At 45.2% G+C, this 19,233-nt stretch overlaps 1 protein-coding gene across 3 annotated transcripts in view; it reads right to left on the reverse strand.

Moving 5' to 3' along the window:
* Positions 1 to 325: 325 nt before the first annotated feature.
* Positions 326 to 19,233, reverse strand: part of ercc6l2 (excision repair cross-complementation group 6-like 2) — a 40,534-nt gene continuing 21,626 nt past the window's right edge. For all 3 annotated transcript variants that reach the window (XM_034296466.1, XM_034296467.1, XM_034296468.1), the window contains 17 exons: positions 18,948 to 19,058; positions 18,613 to 18,806; positions 18,378 to 18,539; positions 17,989 to 18,196; positions 17,575 to 17,715; positions 17,214 to 17,330; positions 17,008 to 17,127; positions 16,816 to 16,887; positions 16,299 to 16,444; positions 15,123 to 15,218; positions 12,597 to 12,696; positions 11,482 to 11,634; positions 10,376 to 10,477; positions 8,124 to 9,123; positions 7,772 to 7,926; positions 6,907 to 7,082; positions 326 to 4,639 (listed from right to left, as the gene is read on the reverse strand). In XM_034296466.1, the coding sequence (XP_034152357.1) occupies positions 3,598 to 4,639; positions 6,907 to 7,082; positions 7,772 to 7,926; positions 8,124 to 9,123; positions 10,376 to 10,477; positions 11,482 to 11,634; positions 12,597 to 12,696; positions 15,123 to 15,218; positions 16,299 to 16,444; positions 16,816 to 16,887; positions 17,008 to 17,127; positions 17,214 to 17,330; positions 17,575 to 17,715; positions 17,989 to 18,196; positions 18,378 to 18,539; positions 18,613 to 18,806; positions 18,948 to 19,058 (4,095 nt within the window). In that variant the 3' untranslated portion in view covers positions 326 to 3,597. The remainder of the gene's footprint in view (positions 4,640 to 6,906; positions 7,083 to 7,771; positions 7,927 to 8,123; positions 9,124 to 10,375; positions 10,478 to 11,481; positions 11,635 to 12,596; positions 12,697 to 15,122; positions 15,219 to 16,298; positions 16,445 to 16,815; positions 16,888 to 17,007; positions 17,128 to 17,213; positions 17,331 to 17,574; positions 17,716 to 17,988; positions 18,197 to 18,377; positions 18,540 to 18,612; positions 18,807 to 18,947; positions 19,059 to 19,233) is intronic.

Consider the following 19,233-nt stretch of genomic DNA (forward strand, 5'->3'; position numbering starts at 1 on the left):
TTAGGCAGATTTTAGAACACTTGCATTTTGTTGGAAAACTAACTAGTCATTGAATCTATGTGGTGAGTGATTAGATCCGAGGACAAGGTTATCTGGGCAATGGATCGTTAGTATTCAGGAAGTGGATTCTGTTCCATTCTGTTTTCAGCCAGTTGGGGAACAAGAGACTGAACTGGAGGATTATTGCTGTATTCCTGTGTGTGTTTGAGTCTAGTCTACCTCTTTTATGATGCAGAACAACAGGGAGAGCGCGCCAGTGAATTAGATTCAATTACAGCTAACGGATCACCAAGGAAACTAAGAGAAGAATGGTCCACCAATGGTGTGTAATTTCCTCAAGAAATGAGAGGGGGTAACACGTTTCTTTATTCAGACACCTCCTTGGTGCGTTACCGTAACAACTGTGGGATACCCCCTCAACCCCGTAAAGAAGGAAAATAAAATACAGCTACACACTCTTTACTGACTCTTTCTTAGGACAATTTTGCCCATGACACCAGGATACTAACACAGTACATCCACAGTGACACCAAAGCAAGGTAGTTTACTCAGCCAAGCAATACAGGGTTCATCGCGCATAATGTGCACAAGCCTCACATTTCTCACAAAAACAATGAAACATAATGCCCTCAAACCATACTCAACATTTCCACTTAACTTAAAAACACAAACAAGCGGACATCCAGTAAACGGTTAATCAACCTGCGTACGGCCTTTTGAAGACCCCTTAGTTGCCTGTATGAGTTTGTTCACATGAATAACACCCACGGAATGTTTAAGCAATTTAAGTGGAGAGGATTAGGGAGGACAAGGGAAGAGGTGAAGTGATAAAGCTTTCATTTGGGGTAAACGTGCTCTTAGTGGTATACAAATCTTTGTAACTGACTTTACATGTGCATATAAGATCAAGGGATATGAGCAATAGATATAAAATATACATCGATTTACAGATCATGTAAACATTTACAGAATCAATATTGGCAATGTAATTGACAGAAGATGAGTGCTGTGCAGTGTAGGTGTGTAGATGTTATAAAGCATTATTAGTCAGTAAAAGGGTTTTGGCTGCAGATGGCCACAGCATGGGGAAAGAAAGGGTTAAGGTTGTTGCCTACTAACCTGAAATGAAGAGGGGTGTCAAGTGAAAGCACCTCTGTCAATAATAAGGGAAAACTATTTCACAAGTTTTAAATGCTATGATAAATGTTCTAGCTTCAGTTAACCCTTCGTGTTGCTCCCATTCAGCATGACCTCAGCTATACAGGAGTTGTTCAAACAGTTTTACAGCCCTTTAGGAGCTATGTTGATACACTTAAGTTAGAGAAAATTATCCATCATAGCACCAATCTGTTGTCTGGTTGTCTTCTTGGTCATCCCATATATGATGCTTTTAGTAAGATCATTAATCAAACAATTTACATTTGGCCTAAAAACTATTTATTTAAAATGATTTCTATGTCCAAATGCAAAAGGCATTTAACAAATTGAATACTACATAGAGGGAAAACCGTTCACTCATCCTTCACTATATTCTGTCAAGGTTTTCATATTCTCGGTTTCTCATAAAAAGCTTCAGGCACCAGTACAGGAGACGCATGCCTCCACTCCAGACCTGTCCATCTATGTAGAAACCCAACAGGTTCCCACAAATCCTGAGGCTTTTTTTCACCGATCAAACCAAACGCTCAGTCTGTCTGTCTATATGACTTCTGCAAATAAACTGGAGAAGCAGCAGGCCTGGTCGGTGCATCAGTCGGACGGGTTACTGTGACAGGGAATCTAAACATTCCTCCCGCTGTACTGACACACAGAGAAAAGACACCCACTGGAGAGGGAGAAAAGACAGCAGTCCATTTTTGGCTAAAACTGTTACCCAGAATATGGCACAGAATGAAATAGTTGACAAAATTGTGGAGCGGAGAAGACTCCGTCGTCAGACTAGATCAGTAGATAGGAATCTGTTCGTTCTGGCATGGAGTTTAGGTGGTAGCTGAGAGATAAGACCTTTTATTCTCCCTAGTTTCTAATTTAAACAGGTGTGGCAGGTGTGTGGCCTGTCTGTCAGGAGACATGCATTGGGAACCTCTTACCACCCAGAAGGGCTGTGCGTGCACACACACTCGTACACACACCTTCGGTAAAGTATGCCGAGTGTTCTGTTGAGGCACGTATTTATCTTGTTTATTGAAAGCAATCACCACTTTCTCATTTCAGCTGAACAAAACACAAACAGGGCATAGCTTACATCAGCCAACAGCCAAACGAGGTCAACCAGCTGCATGGGTATCTCTCCAAGCCTGTAAGGTGAAGGGAATCATCTGTCGGATTGATTCCGAGTCCGACTCAGATGGTCCCTCACTCACTTGTGCAGATGGGCCCTGTCAAAACGAGAGCTCTACTTAGGGAAAAGGGCACCACTTGGAACGGACCGGTGTGTGTATGAAGGGGGCAATCGGGGTGGGGTCCTGCAGCTCTCAGCCTCTCTGTCATCTTCACATGATTATGGTTATTTTTCTAATGGTTCTTCCACTCTGTGGCCATTAGAAGCAGCACTGAGAAGGGAGGGAGCCCACAAACTTGCAAACCCTGAACAGCTAGTGTCTAATTTTAAGGGGGTCTTTTTTTTTTAGGACCACCAGGGGTCCAGCCATGTTAGAAGGCAGACATGAGACAGTGTCAGGCTGGTGGTGATTCATGACACACACAGGCAGGCAGACTGGGTTACTACCGCTGTAATACAGCCGAACCAAGCGAGTAGCAGATAAGTCTTAATTGTCTGCTTTACTATTCACGTTCCATACTCCACAAACATACACGCACACCCACATATTGCTCATTAGGCTTAATAACAACATAAGGAAAGGTGGTTTTGAGGTAGACTGTTGGATAGCTGGATAAATACTCCAAGATTCAGGGTTTGGCGTCAGACATGCCCACACAGCCTTGAAGGATCTACGGGTCCTAATGCATCACGCACACACCAAATCCCACCCCAAAACCTATCCCTAACTACTAAATGTCCTATAAATAGTATTTTTCATAGTATTAAAGTTCTTAAGTGATCTAGGAGCAAATAGGACTGTGTACAAATCTAGGAAGCAATTAAATATTTCAGAAAATGCATGAATTATAAGACATTTTTGTAAATACATTCCAGTATAACTAATTATTTTTAAGAGATAAGATATTAAAAAAAAAACATCCGTAAACATAACTAAAATACCCATAAAATACTTTAAACTCAGGTCTGCCTGGAAATGAACTGTGGAGGAGATAGAGGGGAAGCCTTATTTGAAACTGTAATTTAAGTTTTACAATGTATCATTTATCTCCTTGACATCGGTCACCAACGGTAACACGTCAGTGCATTAACAACAGTCGCTCGGTCTCCCTTTGTAAAGGAGTTCTGTACATCCATATAACCCCAGGGTGCCTTCCTTTAACACTGGAAAAGGGGAACCAGAACAGTTCATTAAAATAACCTAGTCAGTGTTTTATTCCTCAGTTTTAAAAAACACACTCATTTAAAAAGGAAAATAATCATTAAAATTGCTACGAAAACAAATACATGCGTAACACGATCACTCTTCCCCCGGATCATTTCTTCCACAGGAACTTCTGGTTCTTCTTCCAGAGTGACGTGCTCTCTTCCTCCTGGCGTCCTCCTCTGGCCCTGGCTGTAACACTGGATGTTTCACACACCCTCTCCACCTCAGACAAGTCTGTCAGTCGGTTGATCCTTTCCTCATTGCCTTCTTCCAGAATATCCCAGAAGTCTCTGCGGCTGCCTCTTGACCTTTCGGTGGCTAGAGAGGAAGCGGGTGGCGCTGGGGTAGGCATTGGGGATGCGCTTTGCAGTTTGGGGGGTGCCCTAGTCTTAGTAGATGGAGAGGGTGCTGTAGCCCGTGACGAAATGGCCCGTGACTGAGTGTCTGACGAGGCCTTGCTTCTGGGTCGAAGCAGGTCGTCCAGGATGGAGGTGTCTCCGAGCAGCTCTGTGAGGAGGACCTGTGGGTTGGGGGTTGACGAAGGGAGAGGAGAGGCCTGGGCGGTGTACCGCTGTTTCTCCACAGCCTCCCCCTTCCTGTGGGAGGTCGGTAGACCACTCCGTCCTGCCTGGGGGCTGGGAGGGGGTTTAGACTTGGGCTGGTGGTGAAGGCAGAGAGGTGATGAAGAGGAGTCTCCCCGGCTCGGAGGGCTGATGGCCGGGTCTGGACTAGAGCGCTGAGCAGCTGAGGATGTTCCACATTCACCGATCCTCTTCTTCCTGCCTCTAGCTTTCTGAAACCCCAGTTCCTTTTTCTCAAGAGAAGGAATATCTCTTGGGGGTTCTGGAACGGCCCTATGCAGTGTTCTAGGCTCTGTTTGGGGTTCAATAGCGGCTTTCTGGTTCCCTTTGGAGCCGGGTCTGAGTTTTGCTTTGGACAAAGGTTTTGAGGCGGTCCTGTCAGGTTTGGGCTGGGCTGTGTGTGGTTCAGGGAAGTTGTCTCTCACAACAGAGGCCAGCTCAGGGCCCTGTTTTATGTAAAACTGTCGCAGCTGAGACAGTCTCTGGGCAGAAGTGCTCCTCAGAACCCCTTCAGCAAACTGTCTCAATGAACCGGATCCAAACGTACATGCCATATTTTCCAGCTGCTTCCTAGAGCAAAAACACACACACACACACACACACACACACACACACACACACACACACACACACACACACACACACACACACACACACACACACACACACACAGACACACTCACACACACACACACACACAGACACACACAATTAGGAATCAACTAGAGACAAGTTAAAAAGTCACATAGCATCTTAGATAGTCCCAGTAATACATGCTTTGAAAGCATGTGCATGACACTTCCTGAGTTGCGTTGCATCCTGCAAGGATGGTATAGCACAGGGCCCTGTTTCTAACCGTCCCTAAAAACAACTCACCATACTGGGACAGAAATACTTCAAAGCCACTGGTGGTAGGACTTATTATGAGGTGTTGCTACCATTTGTGGCTTTCATAGGAAAAACAATAAATAAAGCAACAGTCATTAAAATGAGTTGCGCACAGATTTAAATCATTTAAGAGGTTGGTTAATTGGGGGGGGTGTGTGTGGATGTCCTCGGGCAAACACACATCCTCCTTTAAAACCCCCTTCATACTCCACCATCCCACAACGACAGAGTACGTGCGAGTGTGTAGGTGTGTGCGTGCGCGCATGTGTGTTTGGATGTCCTCCAGCATACATTTTGGGCGATGTCAGGAGAACTTTAATACAGATGGGGAAAGGCAGTACTGGAAGACCTGAACGCAACCAAGCTAATTTTTAGAAAGATACTGGGAAATGGGTGGTACGGCTGACACAGAGGTCTCCAACTCTCTTTAACCTTCATTTTAATACGCAGGTCAGTTAAGAACACATTTGTATTTACAATGACAACCTGGCTAGAGGCAAACGGCCTCCTGTGGGTTTAGGGAAGGCAAGACGAGACAGAAAACACTTGGCAGCCTATACATCAGGAGACACACACAGACATCAGAAGACTGTACAGTGCCCTCAGTAAGTAAACTGTAAATGCAGTGGGACAGTAAATGTTTTCTTCTTCTGGGTCAGATTTCAAAAGTTTGGATTTGAATTCAAAAAATTATTATAAGGTGGGGGCCCCTGAATAGTGCAGCGGTCAAGTCACGCCTTGCAGTTACCATCATCACTGAGAGACCAGGGTTAGAATCCTGCGTCCGTGCCCAGGAGTCTCAGGGAGGGCGGTGTAGTTGGCCAGGTTTGGGGGGTCAGTAATTGAATAACACCTGTGAGCTCAATCGAGGTAAATGGCCTGGAGAGTGCATTCCTTCTGGTGCTTAAGGATTCTGGTCTAGATATCCTGGTTGAGTGAGCAGAGTGATAAGAACCAGAACTCCATCTGATTTACTCCAGAAGAACATTGCCTGTCCTTAGTCCGCGGGGAGTTGCTTGGGTGTAACGTATTGAATATATGAAAAAGAAAGGTTATCAGGAATTATAAATCAGAAACATAGTCAAGACCTCCGTTTGGAGGAAGGAAAGCACTGCTGAGGTCACCAATCGCAAAAGATCTGGAACACCAAAGACCACCTCTACAGAGGATAACTTAAGAATCAGAAGAATGCTCAACTAGTTAGCTTACCACTAGTTAGCTTTTACTCACTGGATGGCGCCAAATCATGCAACAGAGCAATGACCCTCAATACCCTCCCACAGCAACTAGGGAGTTTTTCAGAGCCAAAAAATGGAAAGATCTTGACTAGCAATCTCCACAATTAAATCTAATTGAACATGCCTTTCAGCTACAGTGCAGGCCTAGAAGAACATGTGGTCCTGTTTAGATCAGTTTGTAGAGAACGATGCTTGCAATGATGGTTGTGGGTTCAATTCCCATGGGGGGCCAGTATGAAAATGAATGCACTCATTGTAAATCGTTGGATAAAAGAGTCTGCTAAATAATTTTCACGTAAGTGTAAGATCATCATCAGAGAACATACCCAGCATCTGGTGGGGTCAATGTGTCGCAGACCTCAGCCAGTTATCGCATGCATAGGATAGGTGACTGATATGTATGGAAATACCCTCAAATAAAACCTCTGAACGTTCACCGACTGCAACTGTTTGACTAGATGGAAACTTCGAGGACACTGCCCATCAGTTGAACAAAGCCCGTTAAAACATGAGACCATCTGGCTACACGATGGGAGACCTAAGACACTAACATGACACAGGCATTAATAAGACCAGACAGCCACACTAAAGACGCCATAGGCAAACACAAAGCACATTACCATGAGATGTGCTGTCATTCTGGACCAGTTGGGGGCGCTCCACAACATTAGCGACGATTCGACCAGGAATAACCCCCTGCCCCCCCCTCACCTGCGGATGGCTCCGGGGGTCTCCCCGATGATGACGGTGGTGTGCCGGCTGGGCCGGTGGACGCTCTTGGAGGCGTGTGTGACGGGGTGGTCCACGCGGGGATTCTGGGCCGCCTCCCGCTCTGCCTGCACCCGGCCGTGGGAGGTCTGAGGTGGTGGGGAGAGTTCAGGCTGGGTCTGTAATGCAAACACATCTACAATCACCGACAGGGTAGGGGCCAATGAGGGTGGGAGGGGGGCAGGTAGCTGACAGGAAAAAGGACACTGGGGGCTCTATATTGAAACCACACCCAATGGTGCATCTTCCAGCAGGCCATAGCACAGTGACTTCCAGGGAGTGTCCGTTGTGTTTGGTGTCATTTTCGCAATGGTGAATGACGGAAAAAGTGCTGGAGATGGCTGGGTTTTAATGAATAAATATTTTGTAGGCGTGTCTAGGTCTGATCCCTCACTAGCCTAACGGAATATATTCCATGGAAAAATAAAGTGCTTTCTTCAAGTTGAGTGTTTTACGGTGCCTTGGAATTAACCCCAATGTAACTCCTTTATAGTTTTTGAATAGCCTAAAGAAACAAAATAACAATGTAAACCTATATGATTTTTAAACTGTTTGTGGTCCAAAATGTTCTAATTAAGGGGTGTCAAAGTCGGTTTGCCTGGGGGGGTTGCATTCCGCCTTCAACAACGTGAGGGGGGCACACTAAAGTCAAACCACGGTTCTTAGTAATGGCACAGTCTCAGTATAAAAATATATACATTGGCTGAGCTGTTGAAGTCGTAGAAATAATTATGAAGAAACAAAGTGGCAGGCAGCTGGTATTTGGACCAACTGGTTGACTGTGTCTGACCTAAGTAAGGGTGTGTACCTCTTGTGTGCCTACGAGCTCATTGGCTGGAAACTGGGAGTATTTGTGGAGTTCAAACACATCTCTGAGAGCGGCTCTGCTGAGTCTCTCCTCAGCCTTGCTTCCGCCCACCACATGTTGGTTCGAGTGGGTGTACGCCACCTCCTGCACGCCACCTGACACACAGGACCAAGGAGAACGTCAGGGAGACAAATAACGGCCTACCTCGTAGACACTAATCTCATTCTTGGTATATGAACACATTCAATATAGATTTTTATATTAATGAACTAATATTCACAAAGACTCCTCATATTCACAAACTGCTCAGAACGGCTTTATCAACACCGCCCCTGAATCAGTTGGACCTTACCTAAAAACGTGTCTATGGTTCCACCGAGACGTTCTTTGGCAGAGGGGATAGTCCGGTTGGCTTTTTGGCTTTTCAGTCTAGTTAATGTGTCTGTCTGCGGTGTTAGAAGAGATCGGCCTCTTTTGACGGGCATGTGGTTTTCGTCTGAGGAGGTGAACGTCTCTATGTCCTCCGTGTGTCTGTCTCTCATGTTTGGATCTACTGGTCTGTTGCTGGCCAGTCTGGCGTCCATCCCCTTCACCCTCCTCCGCAACTGACCGGGGGATCTCTTCAGCGCTTTGGGTTTCAGCAGCCTCTCAATGTCCATGTCAATATCTTCAGACTCATCCGAGTCAAACAAGTCCTGGTGCCTTCTGGGAACAACGCTTTTAGCAATCGGGCTACTGTTTCCCTCGGACGAGGGTGAATCTTCATCGGCGTCTGCCTCCGCCCCCCTCTTCGCTCGTTTTATATTTGTTCTTACTCGCCCCACGTCTTCACCGTCTTCTGACAGGGCGACGGGCATACGATTTCGCTCCCTCTGTCCATCCCCCCTCTCTCCTTTCATTTTCTCCTGTCCCTCAGAACCGGATGAGGTGTCCCAGTCTCCGTCTCGGGGGCGCCCCCCGTTTGAGGTCAGTCCAGGGGTCTGGCGGCGTCCACTCCCTGCGGTGCTGGAACCTTTGGAGCCTGTCCCAATGGCAGAGGTGCCTTCAAACCCGTCCTCCTCCGAGCCCCCGCCTTCCCCCTCACTCTGACTGCTCTCCCCTGACCCAGCCCTGACCCCGGACCTCTGGAGCAGCCTGGAGAAGCCATGCTGAAGGAGACTGAGACGGCCGGGTGGGGCAGAGGTGTTCGCGGGCTCGACCTTCCTCTTGCAGCCTCCCTCATCGTCCTCCTCACTGCTGAAGTCCAGTATCCTCCGTGGGGGTCCTCTGGACGTCGCTGATGCCCCCACACCGCTGATGACCCCTCCATTACTTGGTTCACAGGGGTCCTTAGTTGAAACCTTTCCAGTCTCCTGCAACAGAAGGTCAACCAGTCTAAACACTATGCAGAGAAATCCTGTTCACCCAAATACTTCTCTATAGTTGCCAGCAGAACATTCATTTATTTTATCATTTATAGGTGTGTCCAAATTCTTCACTCGTACTGTATATACAATACCAGTTAAAAGTTCGGACACACCTACTCATCCAAGGGTATTTCTTTATTTTTACTATTTTCCACATTGTAGAAAAATCGCAAGGACATCAAAACTATGAAATAACACATACGGAATCATGTAGTAACCAAAAGAAAGTGTTGAACTGATCAAAATACATTTAAAATTAGATTTGTCAAAGTAGCCACCCTTTGCCTTGATGTCAGCTTTGCACACCTCTTGCATTCTCTCAACCAGCTTCATGAGGTAATTTGAGCTACTTTCTTAGTACCTCAACATATTGTTTGTCTCACTCAGTTCTTCTCCAGCGTCTATTGATTTTGCTAACTGCTGTTAAGACTTTTCTCAAGCACTCTTCCGCCTCGCTTTCTGTCTTTCACGACCTGGTCTCACTTCAACCTCATTCAGACTAGAGCTTCCCGCTTGTCTGCGTGTCAAGTATTCACTGCACAAGAGGTCATCGTATTGGGTTGTGACCTGGGGCTGGGGCAGAGCTCCAGAATGGGGCGGGTCGTGCCTGAGGCATTTCTCAATGCTGGGTACAGCAAAAGACCCTTTTGACAACACTCATCCATACACAAACGTGTCACGCTGCGAGTCATGATGTCATTCACATTTAACAACAGGAAACACTGTGGCATTTATGGTGTGAATGGAGTTGTGCGAAGGCCTTTGTGAGTAAGACCACCTACAGCGAGGCTAATCGGATGATTTTCGCCAACCGCACGACTCCTGCGTGGCGTGTTTGCGTGTTACTGCGCCCTGGTGTATCGTGGCTGTTAAAGTGTGAATGGCCCCAGTACATACCAGCCTTATAAAAGGACACTTTGTCCCAGGTCTTAGCTGGGATCTGTCACAGTAGATAGAGGCCAAACTGCAGGGTAAATAAATAATACACAACAGATAGCCTTCAGTGTGGTCTTATAAAGGGATAATTATGTCCATCTGTTGGACATGAGACAGAAACACAGTGAGAAAGAGAAAAAAAAGAGAGTTAGATAGAAAAAGCTAGATGGAGAAAGAGGAAAAGAGAGACGTATTTTTCACGTGGGAATGGGGAGAGTGAGGGATGGGAAAGACAATATCCCAGAAAAAATAAGTTACTCACACTCTCCCTCCTCCTCCTGTCCTCCTCCTCCTCCGTCTCCCCCTCCACTTCCCCAGTGTGTGTGTTGGCAGTCATTACTCCCACCTCCACTCGCCCCTCCCGCTGAGGACACAAACACACACTTAAGCATACAAGCACGCAAGTAGAGATGAATCCCCATTAACGAATGCCTTGTGAAAATCAGACTCACTACTGCAGAACCTGTGTGCTACTGCAGCATGAGATCACAGGTCATTCCAAGGCAGGAGACTGTGTTTCTTTCAGTGTTTAGATCACAGGTCATTCCAAGGCAGGAGACTGTGTTTCTATCAGTGTTTAGATCACAGGTCATTCCAAGGCAGGAGACTGTGTTTCTATCAGTGTTTAGATCATCGACCACCAAATCTTATGTTGATACATCATCTATCAATACATTGTATGTTTTATATATCATCTAGCAATAAATATTATATTTTATATAAATCGTATATTTAATATACATGTTTAACACATGTTGCAACAGTTCCATTTGAAGCCACATAAAAACAAAACATTCTGCCTACATTTGCCATTGTACTTTCTTTTAACACCTGACAGTGTTTGAAACTTTAAAAGGTACAGCTGTGCTCAAAAGTTTGCATACCCTTGGAGAACTGGTAATATATGTACCATTTGTAAAGAAAACATGAGTGAGCAGGCAAAACACATGTACTTTATTTCTTATGGGATTCACATTGAACTGTAGATCATAACAGAATGGTGCAATCATAAAACAAAACATGTCAACAAAGAAAAAAAAATGAACTGACCCCTGTACAAAAGACAGACACTAATTGCAATTTAAAAAGCCACAGGAGTAGGAAATTCACCTTTAATTGCCCTTTTCACCTGTGTGTCACCTTGTGTGTCTGTAACAAGGCCAAACATTCAAGGGTATGTACACTTTTGATCAGGGCCATTTGGGTGATTTCTTTTATCATTATGATCACTATCCTTTTGTTTTTGCATTATCAGTAACATTTTCTAAATCAACGCCAAAATTTCACAATTTCTGCCCAGGGTATGCAAACTTATGAGCACAACCGTAAAAGAAGATCATTTCCCAGGCAATCACTGTGACTTCTGACCTCCAGTATTTTTCTGGTGAGGCAGGTCCCCTGGGTTTGTAGCCTGAAGAGGTTCTGTATCCCAAACAGCTCCCCCTTCTGGCAGTCGGCGCCTTGCACCGCCTCGAAGTAGCGCCGGGCACTCTCGTTCCCAACCACAGTGCACTGCAGCTGCTATTCTCTCAGACAGGGATGGAGGGAAAGAACATCAGTCAGAACGGTGAGCCACAAATGACACCCTAATCCATATTCAGTGTTTTTAGAAAGTCTACACCGCCTTGAAGTATTTGTATTCATGAAATACCACAACTACATAACTAAAATATCTTAAGTGTATAAGTCTCCACATTCCCTGTGTTAATACTTCATGGAAGCACCTTTGGCAGTAATTACAGCTGTGTAACATTCTTCTTCAAAAACCTGTTCAGACTCAAGTTCCTTGAGGCGTGTTGGTGGACAGCAATCTCATGGCACAAATTTTTAAAATTGGATTTCAGGTCGTTGTCATGCTAAAAGGTAAAATTCTGTCCCAGTTCTGTTTTCGAGAACCACAGGTTTTCCACAAGTATTTCTCTGAACATTGTGGAATACATTTTAATGGCTGTTAATTAATGGCTGCCGCCAGCCTGCCTTACAGGGCTGGTGTTCTTTGGGTGATGTGCCCTGATGAGTTTGAGCCAAACGTAACGCTTTACATTTAGGCCAAAAATATGTCACAGGAACACTTAAGTCCTTAAGTACTTTTGAAAGCTTCTTGGTACTTATGGTTGACCGTTTACTTTAAAATTCACTTCCCGACATTTACAATTACTATTACAAGGGTTGACAGCTACCAATTATATATTCAAAATAGTGAAATATAAGTTCATTTCACAATAATAACAAAACACCCTCAAAGGTGTGGAGTGTGTACATAAGTGGGGGGAATCCTATTTTAAATGCATGATACTCAAAATGAGACATTTGAAGGAGGTGTAGGCTTTCTATAGACACAGTGTACTACACCACTTTTGACCTGGGCCCACTATGAAGGGGTAATGTACCTGAGGGTACTATTTGGGCAATGTCTTCCCATGTAAACACAGAGTATGTGGACATATTAATGCCTAGTGGTTGGACAAGATCCTAGAATGTACCTGTTTGTAAACCTGGCGCAAGTAAATGACCTCTTCCACAGTGCCCAGAGAGATGAGTCTGAATACCGTCACATCCCGACACTGGCCTATACGATAGGCCCTGAAAACAGGTCAAAACATACAAGAAAATCCATAAAAATCGAGCCCTGTTTAGGTCATTTATGCTATAATTGGTTGAGGGGCGATTTTGAATAAACTCATAGGGGTACCCATTACTTTCTGTGAGTCTCAACCGGTGTGTGTTAATTATTAACTGTTGTAAAGGGAATAAGCCCCCAAATATATTTCCGTGATATACATCAAGCCTAGCTCAGCCGGACTGCAATAGAATGTATTGCCCTCTTGAGATTCAAACCCAGGTCGCCCATGTGAAAGGCTGTGTTGCTAACCACTACACCACAGAGTGCTACAGTGGGGCAAAAAAGTATTTAGTCAGCCACCAATTGGTAAGTTCTCCCATTTAAAAAGATGAGAGGCCTGTAATTTTCATCATAGGTACACTTCAATTATGAGAGACAAAATGAGAAAAAGAATCCAGAAAATCATATTGTAGGATTTTTTATGAATTGGTAAATTATGGTGGAAAATAAGTATTTGGTCAATAACAAAAGTTAATCTCAATACTTTGTTATATACCCTTTGTTGGCAATGACAGAGGTCAAACATATTCTGTAAGTCTTCACAAGGTTTTCACACACTGTTGCTGGTATTTTGGCCCATTCCTCCATGCAGATCTCCTCTAGAGCAGTGATGTTTTGGGGCTGTCGCTGGGCAACACGGACTCTCAACTCCCTCCAAAGACTGATGGAAGGAGGTTTTCACTCAAAATCTCACAATACATGGCCCCATTCAATCTTGCCTGTACACGGTTCAGTCGTCTTGGTCCCTTTGCAGAAAAACAGCCCCAAAGCATGATGTTTCCACCCCCATGCTTCACAGTAGGTATGGTCTTCTTTGGATGCAACTCAGCATTCTTTCTCCTCCAAACACGACAAGTTGAGTTTTTACCAAAAAGTTCTATTTTGGTTTCATCTGACCATATGACATTCTCCCAATCCTCTTCTGGACCATCCAAATGCTCTCTAGCAAACCTCAGACAGGCCTGGACATGTACTGGCTTAAGCAGGGGGACATGTCTGGCACTACAGGATTTGAGTCCCTGGCGGCGTAGTGTGTTACTGATGGTAGCCTTTGTTACTTTGGTACCAGCTCTCTGCAGGTCATTCACTAGGTCCCCCAGTGTGGTTCTGGGATTTTTGCTCACCGTTCTTGTGATAATTTTGACCCCACGGGGTGAGATCTTGCGTGGAGACCCGGATCGAGGGAGATTATCAGTGGTCTTGTATGTCTTCCATTTTCTTATAATTGTTCCCACAGTTGATTTCTTCACACCAAGCTGCTTACCTATTGCAGATTCAGTCTTCCCAGCCTGGTGCAGGTCTACACATTTTTTTCTGGTGTCCTTTGACAGCTCTTTGGTCTTGGCCATAGTGGAGTTTGGAGTGTGACTGTTTGAGGTTGTGGACAGGTGTCTTTTATACTGATAAGTTCAAACTGGTGCCATTAATACAGGTAACGAGTGGAGGACAGAGGAGCCTCTTAAAGAAGAAGTAACAGGTCTGTGAGAGCCAGAAATCTTGCTTGTTTGTAGGTGACCAAATACTTATTTTACCGAGGAATTTACCAATGAATTCATAAAAAATCCTACAACGTGATTTTCTGGATAATTTTCTCATTTTGTCTCTCATAGCTGAAGTGTACCTATGATGAAAATTACAGGCCTCTCATCTTTTTAAGTGGGAGAACTTGCACAATTGGTGGCTGACTAAATACTTTTTTGCCCCACTGAATATAGCATGGGTGTCAGTATAGCCTTGTGTATATGAACAAATCCTCTTTTGACACAAGCCATTTTAACAGCTAATTGGCCATTTGTGAATTATATTGATACAGTTAAACTGACTAACGTTTCTTGCTAAGTTTACCTCCACCATGAATAGCGTCTGTGAACTGTTAGCTTTTGCCACTGGCCGTTTGATGGCACATACCAAGAAAGGTGACGATTACTTTTTCATCAAGTGAAACGACGAGAGAATTGTGGAAATAAAATGTTATTGTTCACAATAGATTTGAACTTGAGCCTTCCACATGAGGTACTGTCTTTAACCATAATGCCACAGCATTACATATTTCACCAGTCGCTAAACTCTATTGAGCATTGTGTTAAACTGGCTAATGTTTCTTATTAAGTTAACCTCCAGCAGAAATAGCATCTATGAGCTGTTAGCTTTTGCCACTGGCCATTTGAACAGCTTATTATCCAGTAATAAGCTTACTGGTATCTACACTGAACAAAACTATATACGCAACACTTTTGTTTTTGGCCCCATTTATCATGAGCTAAGACTTTCTCTATGTACACAAAAGGCCTATTACTCTCAAATATTGTTCACAAATCTGTCTAAATCTGTGTTAGTGAGTACTTCTCCTTTGCACTGTGTATATTGTTTTGATGCTGAAGAATACCTGTCAATAGCCTGTAGGTCATTAGCAGGGTTCCACGTCGGGTCAAAAAGGACCACAACATTGGCTCCCACAAAGTTCAAGCCCAGACCACCTGCCCTGGAGGGAGAAATTGGCACAGTCCAACCATCAGTGGTTCATTCAATTTAACACATATGACTCCCAATTCCCTATAAACTCCATTACATTTGACCAGAGATGTGCCATATGTAATAATAATATAAGGCTATGTGGGAGGCAACCTTCCACACATTGAAACTGTTGGGCTCTGTGGTGATGCATTACGACGTGATCTGTGGTGATGCATTACGACGTGATCTGTGGTGATGCATTACGACGTGATCTGTGGTGATGCATTACGACGTGATCTGTGGTGATGCATTACGACGTGATCTGTGTTGATGCATTACGACGTGATCTGTGATGATGCATTACGACGTGATCTGTGATGATGCATTACGACGTGATCTGTGATGATGCATTACGACGTGATCTGTGTTGATGCATTACGACGTGATCTGTGTTGATGCATTACGACGTGATCTGTGTTGATGCATTACGACGTGATCTGTGTTGATGCATTACGACGTGATCTGTGTTGATGCATTACGACGTGATCTGTGTTGATGCATTACGACGTGATCTGTGGTGATGCATTACGACGTGATCTGTGGTGATGCATTACGACGTGATCTGTGGTGATGCATTACGACGTGATCTGTGGTGATGCATTACGACGTGATCTGTGGTGATGCATTACGACGTGATCTGTGGTGATGCATTACGACGTGATCTGTGGTGATGCTTTACGAGGTGATCTGTGGTGATGCTTTACGAGGTGATCTGTGGTGATGCTTTACGAGGTGATCTGTGGTGATGCATTACGAGGTGATCTGTGGTGATGCTTTACGAGGTGATCTGTGGTGATACATTATGAGGTGATCTGAGGCGATGCTCTCAGGTGATGTACTATGAGGTAGAGGTCTTCTCGGATATATCCGATTCTGATTGGGGTTAGGGCCGACCTACAATCCAATTTGGATCGGGCACTGCTTTAATTTTACAAAAAAACATGACAGATCTCTTTCACTTTAGATATAATTTGGGTTTGGGTATCCGACGAAGACCTCCACTCAAAGGCGCGGTGCTCTGACGTGCAACATGGACAGCGGGACTGACATGGTGGACACCAAGCAGAGGTTGATGTCAGGGCAGCTGTTGAAATCTTTGACGATCTTCAGCCGATCTCTGGACTTGGTATTGCCGTCTAGCCTGCTATACTCCAGGCCTTCCGCCATGCAGTAACTCTCCAGCACATCCAACAGCTACAAGGTCACACCGGCAGACAGAGAATTACAACTGACATCCACATTCCAGTCGACACCAGTGTTTAGCCCCAAATCACGCACGGATCACTCTCTATAGAATAAACAGACTTTTCACACCACATGCCTTAGTCTCACTAGCACTGTAAAGGATGGATCAGTAGTAGTTGAATTAACCCAGCCTGGGTATAAAACTGTTATTATGGATAGGGGCTGAAAGGGTTCACATCAGGTGGGTCATTCCAATTTGAGAAGTGTCACTTAATGAAAAGAAAAGCTGCCGCACGCACACAAACGCACACCGTTACAAAGCTACAGCAACAGAACTGCAGCAAACCCCTGTGGCTTACAAACACAATACAATCTCATACCTTAGTGGAGAGGGAGAATAACAGTACTTTGTCTTTCCTCTGCATGTAATGTTTCAACAGCCTCTGAAGAACCTGTAACAGGGGGTAGAGGAGGATGCAGATGACGCAAAACCCCATACCCCCGGGGACATGTGAACATAATGCCTTTTCCCATACAGGTGACATGGTATTCAGTGCTTGTGACCAAACTACCTTCATTTTCCCGCTGTACACTGGGTCCGACATGGCCTCGAAGGACTCCTGCTTGCATCGCTCTGTGAAGTCTGGGAATTTCTGGAACACCTTCTCACAGACGGCCGCCACGTACTGCTCCTGAGAGAACACAGCCCTGGTGTTCAACCGAACAGAACACCAGATCATCACCAAAATTATCCCAGCCTTTAATCAGGAGTGCCTACCTGTTTTTTGCTGGTGTTCCCCGTGGATTGCAGCAAAGCCACATGGTTAGCCACTTTCCTGAGGATGGTCAGGTAAGTGAAGTATAGGTTCGACACACGTACACCCTTAGCATTCGCCTGTAATTCACAGGTGGCCCGTCATTACCACACATCACCTCACAGGGAAGTGTTAAGTCAGAATCAATTCAACATTACTGACAACCCAACAACAGCTCTTCCTCAGTGATCCCACGAACAAACAACGATTAAAACGACTGATCGACGATGCTCGCTGACCAGCGGAGTACAGGGCGTTGTGTAAACAGGTTTGTCTTTATAGCTCAGGAGGTTATAACATAGCCGTTTCCTGCTGCGAACTGACCTTGTAGCAGCACTCCCTGCGAGTGCGTCTGCTGTGACAGTCACACTTCTCAGAGGAGCGCAGCAGCAGCTTGACATCCTCCGTGTCCAGCACCTCCTGATACACCGCCTCCTGGAACGAAGTCAGCGAACAGTACACCACCTGGGAAGAAAGAGGGATCAGTTAATGGGTGGTGGGAACCCCCCTTTCTAGACCCGGGATGTTCACATTCAAGACCAGAGGATTTATTCGATCTGTGCTGCAAAATGACAGTAACTTAAGGGAGATTCCAAGGTTTCTCCAAAATCATTGTTGAAAGATTTCCAACATTAGGACGGAATAAAGATAATGTGCTAGTTAGGATTAGGGGGAAAGTTCACAGGACTGAACAACTCTACTTCTCAACCGGAACCCTGTGCAGAAGTCTCCACCCACCTTGTCGTCTTTCTTGGGCAGCTGCTCTTTGATTAAAGATTTGGTCCTCCGGAGGAACCAATGGGAAAGCTTCCGGGCCAGGGCTCGGACAGCCCCTCTGCCCACTGCTAGGACACGCTTAGTCGCGCTGTGCTTTTGTGCCAGCTCGATTGGGTCTGAAAACTTGTTCTTGAAGTTACCCAGGGACCCAAGGCAGTGAGGGTTGGCCCTACAGTAAACAGAACCATTATGGTTAATGCAAAGTGAAAGAGAGGTTTAAAAGGAACTGGTGGCACAGGGTTTTGGGTGTTTTCTTGATTAACCTCTCAACTAAAATGTTATGATACTGCACTTCTAAGATTCTAAATAAGATCGTACATGTAGTCGCTGTACTGTCGGTGTTTACCCACCAGTCCATGACACACCAGAGTTCCTCAAGGTTGTTCTGCAGAATTGTGCCGGTCAGGCCCACTCTGACCCGACACCTCAGCCCCTTCATGGCCACAGTGATCTGGGAGTTGGGGTTTTTGATCTTGTGGGCCTCGTCCACGATCACAGCGGACCAGTTAATGCTGGAAGGGAAACACAACTGTAATGCATGGAAGCTACACTGGTGGGTTTGTTTTACAGTTCCGCTAACGTTACCCGTTAAACTGCTCCAGACTGAGGCGGAGGGTCTCGTAAGTAGTGAGGGCGATCTCAGTGCGTCCCCTCCGGATGCGAGCCAGCTCCTCCTCCTTTCTCAGCCCGTGGACCACCACACTTCGGAAGTGACCCCATGTCTCCAGCTCATCCTTCCAGTTATACAGGACCGAGAGAGGGGCCACGATCAGGAACACCTGAGCACAACCACCAGAGAGAACATTAAAACAGAACCCTGACAGACAGTACGAGCATGCGATGCTTGTAACATAGGCGGAACAATCAGTTCTCATCAATGAGTGCCAGCCTGGTAGGAATTCAAAAATGGGTTTTTCTACCTTTTGGGGTTTGATTTGCTCTGGCGAAGTGAGGAGAAACTGAGGCCTGTTGTTTTCAATATCTTCCCATGTCCCCGTTTTACCCAGAACAGCAGCCAGGAAACCAATGACCTGTTGACCGAGCGCGCGCACACACACAACTTAATACTTACACATTTTCTGCCCTCCTCTATTTGCCTTAAATGCACATTTAGTATTACCATTTGTAATGCCTTTGCCTTCATTGTACATCTATACATTCCACTTGTAATATACATATACTTAATACTTGTACATTTTCTTCCCT

This window comes from Esox lucius, chromosome 13 (assembly GCF_011004845.1).
Source record: "Esox lucius isolate fEsoLuc1 chromosome 13, fEsoLuc1.pri, whole genome shotgun sequence".
Taxonomy (NCBI): Eukaryota; Metazoa; Chordata; class Actinopteri; order Esociformes; family Esocidae; genus Esox; species Esox lucius.